A 9,253-nucleotide genomic window follows, 5' to 3' on the forward strand; every position below is an offset into this window, starting at 1 on the left:
GTGTGTGTGTATCTGCATGTATAAGTGTATGCTATGTAGTGTGTGTGTATCTGCATGTATAAGTATATACTATGTAGTGTCTGTGTATCTGCCTGTATAAGGGTATGCTATGTAGTGTTTGTGTATCTGCATGTGTAAGTGTATGCTATGTAGTGTGTGTGTATCTGCATGTGTAAGTGTATGCTATGTAGTGTGTGTATCTGCATGTGTAAGTGTATGCTATGTAGTGTGTGTGTATCTGCATGTATAAGTGTATGCTATGTAGTGTGTGTGTATCTGCATGTATAAGTGTATGCTATGTAGTGTGTGTATGTGTATCTGCATGTATAAGTGTGTATCTGCATGTATAAGTGTGTATCTGCATGTATAAATGTAAGCAATGTAGTGTGTGTATGTGTATCTGCATGTATAAGTGTGTATCTGCATGTATAAGTGTATGCTATATAGTGTGTGTGTGTCTGCATGTATAAGTGTATATTATGTAGTGTCTGTGTATCTGCATGTATAAGTGTATGCTGTATGTATAAGTGTATGCTATGTAATGTGTGTGTGTATCTGCATGTATAAGTGTATGCTATATAGTGTGTGTGTGTGTGTGTCTGCATGTATAAGTGTATATAAGGGATTAAATGCTTACCGGATCCTTCTTCACAGAGGAGAGGATTTAACATAACTTAATTAAATAACTATGTACATGAGAATGTAGTGCGAAATAACCACAGACAAACTTTTTATGGGAAAATTTTTGTGACCGTCACAGGCCATAAAATTTTATTAACCTAACAAACTAGATAGAACTGATAGAACTGAAAATATATATGGCGGCATAGAGATCAGCTACCCAGAACAGCAGGAGATCACCGGCCCAACGGGAACAGCAGCAGAGGGGTCTCTGCCCTAAGGAGATGACGCTGAGGGGTTGCAGAGATCACGTGACCATCCCTCAAAAGGGAGGAAGGAGGGTTACCGTCACGTGCACGTGAGGGCCTACCCTCCTCCCCGGAAGTCTGGCCATCACTCACCCCTAGCGACCTTCTCCTGCGCAACCGGACCGAGGATCTCCCGCCGCCAGGGTGAAAGAAGATCTTCCACCTAGATAAGGATTCCCTGTTACCAAGCCGTGTAAACCGCATAACAGGGAGAGGAGATCCATATCCTACAGTAATGGCTTATTGGGCCTAGGGTGAGTAGCCATAGCCCTGCCATTAAGGTGCCGTCGAAAATACAACATCATTAAAACATTACAAAAGGGGAAGGGAGGGAGGGAAAAAACTGCTTCAGCCAGGATCCGGAGAAGAAGAGGAAGTTGCAAGGGAGAACTTGGCTTATCTACTGGTAAGGAGGGGCCTACCCTAAATTGCAACAATGTTGCACCCAGCACCTTCCCTCTCTCTTCTAACCCACTCTCCTACAGCCTTAACCCTTAGACTGCTCCAGGCTTATACTAAGCCCTACACTGCATTAAGGGATTAAATGCTTACCGGATCCTTCTTCACAGAGGAGAGGATTTAACATAACTTAATTAAATAACTATGTACATGAGAATGTAGTGCGAAATAACCACAGACAAACTTTTTATGGGAAAATTTTTGTGACCGTCACAGGCCATAAAATTTTATTAACCTAACAAACTAGATAGAACTGATAGAACTGAAAATATATATGGCGGCATAGAGATCAGCTACCCAGAACAGCAGGAGATCACCGGCCCAACGGGAACAGCAGCAGAGGGGTCTCTGCCCTAAGGAGATGACGCTGAGGGGTTGCAGAGATCACGTGACCATCCCTCAAAAGGGAGGAAGGAGGGTTACCGTCACGTGCACGTGAGGGCCTACCCTCCTCCCCGGAAGTCTGGCCATCACTCACCCCTAGCGACCTTCTCCTGCGCAACCGGACCGAGGATCTCCCGCCACAAGGAAGCATTTTAATGGTACCCTTGCCGCCAACCCACAACCCGATTTACAGGAGGGGTAACAGAGCTCTCTGAATGTCCCCTATGAATAAATCCAGCCCCACATCAGAAAGGTGAACTTTATCCCTTCTATATAGCTCGGTTCTATCAGCCGAAATGGCTTCGTGCCGTACCACGAAGCCACCTGACCCAGTGACGGTTTTCGCTACAGACGCATTGATCTTCTCCCTAACCCGGTATGCCGCCGTATGGGCCGACATATGCCTCCAGTGGAGACGGGGTATTATATGGGACCACCCTATCATGACCCCCGGGATGCGTACTCTTAGCCACCCAATGTCTGCCTGCATAACCTTAATCAACTGTAAAACTGGTATGGCCCCCACATCGTTACCCCCTAGGTGAAGAATAATAATGTGAGGCTTCCCCCAGCGTACCAGGGCCTCAGATATGGTTCCTGCTAATTGGGGCCAGCACATCCCCCTATCACCCAACCACCTAACGGATGCCTTGTTGGTAGGGAGACCTAGGGATTGGCCAAATGGGAGGGACGCACAGCGTAGGGAGGCCCAGTGGACAAAGGAGTGGCCCACAATCCAGATTCGCTTCACCCCGGGGGTAGTGCCTGTGGAGACAAACATTTTAGTATCCTGAATTAACATCTAAACATTAAACAATTGGACGGACATAGGTTCTGAAACAATTGGACCGCCAACGCCCAATACGTTTTATGTCCTCGCACGAGGAGCCCCCTTGATCACCTGCCTAATAAAAAAGGAATTGGTTGGGTCAGGAATGGCTAATGCCCTATAGAAAAATGAGAGGGCGGCCAATTTGGATTGTATTGCCCCCTGACGGGCCCCAGAGGCATGCAAACTCACCAGCCAATCATGTAAGTTGTCCCTAGACCCCTGAGCAGCGTCGGCTCCCCTGGACGCACAGAAATCGTCCCATTCAGACCACATGCGGGCATAGGCGTGCCAAGTGGATGGTGCTAAGGAGGAGCGGACCAACGGCAGTAAGGCTATCCAGGAAGGACGAGCTGCCAAAGGAAATCAGGACAGCGTAAGCCCACGGCTGCAGCTGTGGGGGCTAACTTGCGAAATGTCGCCCATTCGAATCGTGACAGGGCGTCAGCTACAACATTGTCGACGCCCGGGACATGACGGGCCTGGAACTGGATGTTAAGGTCCAGACAGCGCAACACCAGGTGGCGCAGCAAGGTAATGACCTTTGCTGAGGTGGCTGACAAGTTATTGATCGCAAAGACCACACTGATGTTGTCTGTCCAGAACACAACAGTCCCGTTCGACAACTTCCCACCCCACAGCTCGACCGCCAAGACCACGGGGAATAGCTCCAGGAGAGTCAGGTTTCGAGTAAGGCCCGCCGGGGCCCAGGACTCCGGCCAGGGCTCCGCGCTCCACTCTCCCTGGAAATAGGCCCCGTAACCGTGCGATCCAGCTGCGTCAGTGAAAAGGTGCAGTAACTGGCTAGACATGGGAGGGGTACGCCAGACCCGAATCCCGTTAAATCGCGTGAGAAACTGTTCCCAGACTACCAGGTCAGCCAGCAATTCACTCCCTAGGGTTATCTTTGATTTCGGGTTTGACCTACCACTAAGCTGTCTTTCCAGTCTACGGTTAAAAACCCGACCCATGGGGATAACTCTGCAAGCGAAATTAAGCAAACCTAACAGGGATTGTAACTGTTTCAGGGAAATAACTGCATTAGAGACTGCCGCTCTGACCGCCTCAAGCATGCCCTGAACTTTATCAGGTGGCAACCTACAGAGCCGAGCCTGGGTGTCGATTTCGATTCCCAGGAAAACTAAACAGGACGCGGGGCCTTGCGTTTTGTCCTCTGCTAGGGGCACCCCGAAATGTCTCATGACGCTGCGCATGATGTTCATTGTGGATAAACAATCATCGGAGCCTGCTCTCCCTACAATGAGAAAATCGTCCAGGTAGTGTGCTTTGGGATCGCTGCCCACTTCTGAAGCTACGACCCAATGAAGGAAACTACTGAACGCTTCAAACAAGGCGCATGACAAAGAGCAGCCCATGGGCAGGCAGCGATCCACGTAGCACACACCTGCAAACTTACAACCCATTAGATGGAAAACTGAGGGGTGGAGTGGAAGAAGCCTAAATGCCGACTCAATGTCTAGTTTCGCCAATAGAGCACCATGACCCGCCCTCCTGACCAGGTCTAGTGCGCTATCAAAGGATTGATAGCGCACCGAGCTGAGTTGGGGGTCAATGGCATCATTGACTGAGCTACCTTTTGGGTACGACAGGTGCTGAATGAGGCGAAACTTCCCTGGCTCTTTCTTGGGAACCACCCCCAACGGGGAAATGACCAAATCAGGTAAAGGTGGGGCAGCAAAGGGGCCCGCCATTCGCCCTAAAGTCACTTCTTTATTAATTTTATCCCTCACTACTTGGGGGTGTTGGTATGCTGAAATAAGGTTCCTATTAAATCTCTTACCCTTGATTTGCCTAAATGTGGGGATATGAAAACCAAATGAAAAACCCTCCCATAACATACGTGCCGCCGCCTGGTCTGGGTAAGCCCACAACCATGGTGCCATGGCATGTACATTAATTGGCGTTTCCGCCTTTCTGGCCCAAGTTTGCTGAAGGTGGCTTATTGGTCTGGTCCCTTCGCTTGATGCAGTCACTGCCAGGGTGTGGACCAGAGCAGTACCTGCAGACATGTCTGAAGGTGCATGCGCTACCCTTTTCGCATTTTTTGTCCTGGAAGGGCCAGCAGGTTCCCCCCCGTTTCCTGCTTCTGGTATTGCGAAAGGACTGCTGCGCTGATTGCTGAGTTGAGGTTGCAGCAGCGGGTGCACCCCCTTTTGGGTCCATTCGCTGCCACAACTGGTTATCAGTAGAGTCAAAAGTCAGGGAAGGATTTCCTGCCATTTTCCTCCTGAACTCAGCATCATATTCCCTCCACACACCTTCACTGTGATTACGCTGAATCCAGTGAATAGTGTCCGTGTATTTTAGGATAGGCAAACTCTGGGAGGGGTACTTTTCGATATAACAGGAGGAAAAAACCCTGAAGCACTGGAGCCACTCATCAAAAGTGTCTGGGCGTTTAAATTTTTTAGGCCCTGTTCCCTCAGCGCTCTTCTCTCTCTGCCTATACGCCTCCACCGAAAGGTCAAATATATTAACATATTTTCCACGGTGGATTCTACTGACCACCTTTTTGCGCAGGTGTCTATGCAATGAGTATATTTTTCCTGGGCTTGCGTCCCCGTAAAGGGCTGCTCGCCTTTCGGAGATGGCCCTGGTAGGGAGAGGTTCAGCTGGCACCTCTGTAGATGGGTTTTGCGGGGCGGTGTTACTGGCGCTGTCCTGCTTAGTATCTGGCTTGACCCCCCTCTTTAAAATTTTCTTAATCATTCTAAACATTTTCTTCTGACCTGCCCCTTGTAAACCCAAGGAAGAGTCAGTCTCAGACCCTGAGTCAGAAGAGGATGAGTCAGAGGAAGAATGGTCATTGTGTGTAAATAAAGCATTCTCACCGTGACTAATGGCAGGAGGTCCCTGACCCATGCTGGAAACGGGCTGGCCTGCTGGCTGGTTTTGGAGGGCGAGTCCTGAAGACCCTTGCTGTGCAGTGGAAGTGGTGGCTGCTGCTCCTGCTGTAATGCTGCCTGGTACTCCTGCATCCGCCCCACTCATGACTGTGGCAGTGTTGGTCCGTGTTTTTGCTGCACTTTGTGATCCAATTGCCCCCTGCAAAAGAGAAAGAATTTGGCGAGCACTTTGCCCAATGGATGTGTCTGGATTATCAGTAGCAAGGGGTGGATGAGCTATATGAAGTGGTGTATGAAATCCCTGACTCACTGACTGTCCATTCGCAGATGTCTGAGCATTCACACCCTGCTGGTCTACAATAGGGTTATGGCATGCCTGGCTTATTGATTGTGCATGGTTTAATGAGTGTGCATGAGCGCCCTGCGTGGCTGCAATGGGGGAGTGGATACCCTGATCAAGGGGTTGTACTCCTTGTATGCCTAACATAATGGGATGTTGTAGCTGGCTTAAAGATTGCACATTCGCATTATGTATGCCAACCAGGGGTGTATTATATCCCTGAGGAGCTGCTTGTACGTTCACACCATTCAAAGCCGCATTCACACCAATGGGGGATGGTAAATGATGAGACGGTAAATGATGCTCAATGTTTTGATTAACATGCATACTTTGAACATTGCCTTGATTCACATGCAGGCTATTATTAGACACAATATCATGCGGCTGAGCGGCCGCTTGCACTAAACCACTATCAGCCCTGTGTGGGTTAATAATATCGGGAGCGGCCTGCTGAACGGCATTTGCGTTATCTCCCATTTGTATAAACTGTAATGGCCTCATTGCCCTGGAAGGGTTAACTCTGCGTGTCCCCCTACCCCTATCACTGGCTATCTGCCTGGTACTACCTCTTATGATGGAGCGACCCCTTTGATGCCCCTGAGGATTAACGTTCAAATGTGCCGTTCGCTTGCGCAGTTTGCTTGCGCTGCTAATGCCCCTCCGACCCCCCACTGATAACCCGCCAACGGCCAAGGACGGCTCTCGGTGCTCACCTGCAAGTGGCGTTGCCCCGGGAGCCGATGTCCTTGTGACCGCGCGGGAATCTGCCAAGCCGGAAGTGCCGATGTCCGCTTCCGGTGACGTCACTAACATGGCGTTGACACCGGAAGTCGGACCCGGACCACGCGGCTGGCGAAGGAGATCGCTAGGCCCCGGGGGGAGCAGCATAGGCCCTGGGATGGCATGGGCCTCGGGTATGGTGCGACCAGGGGCAAGTCCGGGTGTTGAGGGCTGAGGGGCCGTTACAGGGGCCATGTTCCGGCCGGGCTGGGGACCGCGTGTTGCCACGTGTGGTGCCTCAATGAGAGGTGTGAAAGGGCGATGCCTGCTGGGGGTAGTTAAAGCAGGATCCGGATCCTGACTAGAAGGATCAAGAGGGAAAACAGCTGGTGTCACACTGGGCCCTGGGGAGGCTGCAGCCATAGCGGATATTATGTTTTTCAATAGGTCAGAAACTGCTGACATAGCAGCAGGGGGTACAGCACTTAAAAATGAGGCCTGTACACTATCAAGGGGTAAATTAGCCTGCTGGGTCTGCAATGCTTGAGGTCTGGGGGATTCCTGAGCTAACTCAATATCAATAGGTCCCTGCTCTTCCACATTATGAACCTGGGCTGACACAACAGTAGTATATTGAGTTGGGGGAATGATATCTAAATCATCCTCAGAAATAGATTGAACACTTATCTTTATTTTTTCTTTTGCAGGTGCAGGAGGTTCCTGTTCCGACTGGTAACGTCTGGGAGGCAGAGTAGAACGCCTGGAACGATGCATAGCTGCACTGGTGATGACAGAACTGCTAAGAAAAAACTGCTTCAGCCAGGATCCGGAGAAGAAGAGGAAGTTGCAAGGGAGAACTTGGCTTATCTACTGGTAAGGAGGGGCCTACCCTAAATTGCAACAATGTTGCACCCAGCACCTTCCCTCTCTCTTCTAACCCACTCTCCTACAGCCTTAACCCTTAGACTGCTCCAGGCTTATACTAAGCCCTACACTGCATTTATGTAGTGTCTGTGTATCTGCATGTATAAGTGTATGCTGTATGTATAAGTGTATGCTATGTAATGTGTGTGTGTATCTGCATGTATAAGTGTATACTATGTAGTGTCTGTGTATCTGCCTGTATAAGGGTATGCTATGTAGTGTGTGTATATCTGCATGTATAAGTGTATGCTATGTAGTGTGTGTGTATCTGCATGTGTAAGTGTATGCTATGTAGTGTGTGTGTATCTGCATGTGTAAGTGTATGCTATGTAGTGTGTGTGTATCTGCATTTATAAGTGTATGCTATGTAGTGTGTGTGTATCTGCATGTATAAGTGTATGCTGCATGTATAAGTGTATGCTACGTAGTGTGTGTATCTGCATGTATAAGTGTATGCTATGTAGTGTGTGTGTGTCTGCATGTATAAGTGTATGCTATGTAGTGTGTGTGTGTCTGCATGTATAAGTGTATGCTATGTAGTGTGTGTGTATCTACATGTATAAGTGTATGCTATGTAGTGTGTGTGTGTCTGCATGTATAAGTGTATGCTATGTAGTGTGTGTGTGTCTGCATGTATAAGTGTATGCTGTGTAGTGTGTGTGTGTGTGTATCTGCATGTATAAGTGTAAGCTATGTAGTGTGTGTGTATCTGCATGTATAAGTGTATGCTATGTAGCGTGTGTGTATCTGCATGTATAAGTGTATGCTGCATGTATAAGTGAATGCTACGTAGTGTGTGTATCTGCATGTGTAAGTGTATGCTATGTAGTTTGTGTGTATCTGCATGTATAAGTGTATGCTATGTAGTGTGTGTGTATCTGCATGTATAAGTGTATGCTATGTAGTTTGTGTGTATCTGCATGTATAAGTGTATGCTATGTAGTGTGTGTGTATCTGCATGTATAAGTGTATGCTATGTAGTGTGTGTCTGCATGTGTAAGTGTATGCTATGTAGTGTGTGTGTGTATCTGCATGTATAAGTGTATGCTATGTAGTGTGTGTGTATCTGCATGTATAAGTGTATGCTATGTAGTTTGTGTGTATCTGCATGTATAAGTGTATGCTATGTAGTGTGTGTGTATCTGCATGTATAAGTGTATGCTATGTAGTGTGTGTGTATCTGCATGTATAAGTGTATGCTATATAGTGTGTGTGTGTCTGCATGTATAAGTGTATATTATGTAGTGTCTGTGTATCTGCATGTATAAGTGTATGCTGTATGTATAAGTGTATGCTATGTAATGTGTGTGTGTATCTGCATGTATAAGTGTATGCTATATAGTGTGTGTGTGTGTGTGTCTGCATGTATAAGTGTATATTATGTAGTGTCTGTGTATCTGCATGTATAAGTGTATGCTGTATGTATAAGTGTATGCTATGTAATGTGTGTGTGTATCTGCATGTATAAGTGTATACTATGTAGTGTCTGTGTATCTGCCTGTATAAGGGTATGCTATGTAGTGTGTGTATATCTGCATGTATAAGTGTATGCTATGTAGTGTGTGTGTATCTGCATGTGTAAGTGTATGCTATGTAGTGTGTGTGTATCTGCATGTGTAAGTGTATGCTATGTAGTGTGTGTGTATCTGCATTTATAAGTGTATGCTATGTAGTGTGTGTGTATCTGCATGTATAAGTGTATGCTGCATGTATAAGTGTATGCTACGTAGTGTGTGTATCTGCATGTATAAGTGTATGCTATGTAGTGTGTGTGTGTCTGCATGTATAAGTGTATGCTATG

At 47.6% G+C, this 9,253-nt stretch overlaps 1 protein-coding gene across 2 annotated transcripts; it reads right to left on the reverse strand.

The window, feature by feature from the left end:
* Window positions 1-728: 728 nt before the first annotated feature.
* Window positions 729-7,486, reverse strand: LOC128656517 (uncharacterized). Of its 2 annotated transcripts, XM_053710464.1 has the most exons (3): window positions 5,454-7,486; window positions 2,794-2,954; window positions 2,372-2,537 (listed from the first exon to the last, which is right to left on the reverse strand). In XM_053710464.1, exons 1-3 carry the CDS (start codon window positions 7,300-7,302, stop codon window positions 2,520-2,522), a joined length of 2,028 nt encoding a protein of 675 aa, XP_053566439.1. In that variant the 5' UTR covers window positions 7,303-7,486; the 3' UTR covers window positions 2,372-2,519. The 2 variants fall into 2 exon arrangements, with proteins under 2 accessions (XP_053566428.1, XP_053566439.1); XM_053710453.1 differs by lacking the exon at window positions 2,794-2,954 and having other exon boundaries at window positions 729-2,537.
* Between the last annotated feature and the right edge of the window lie 1,767 nt (window positions 7,487-9,253).

This window comes from Bombina bombina, chromosome 1 (genome assembly GCF_027579735.1).
Source record: "Bombina bombina isolate aBomBom1 chromosome 1, aBomBom1.pri, whole genome shotgun sequence".
NCBI classification, from domain to species: Eukaryota; Metazoa; Chordata; class Amphibia; order Anura; family Bombinatoridae; genus Bombina; species Bombina bombina.

Bases quoted from the DNA above. Each gene is read 5' to 3' on its own strand.
- LOC128656517 (XM_053710453.1), bottom strand. From the start codon at position 7,302: ATGCATCGTTCCAGGCGTTCTACTCTGCCTCCCAGACGTTACCAGTCG. The intron at 2,538-5,453 runs GTGAGAATGCTT...TTGTCTCCACAG, and splicing joins ACCTCCTGCCATTAGTCACG to GCACTACCCCCGGGGTGAAG.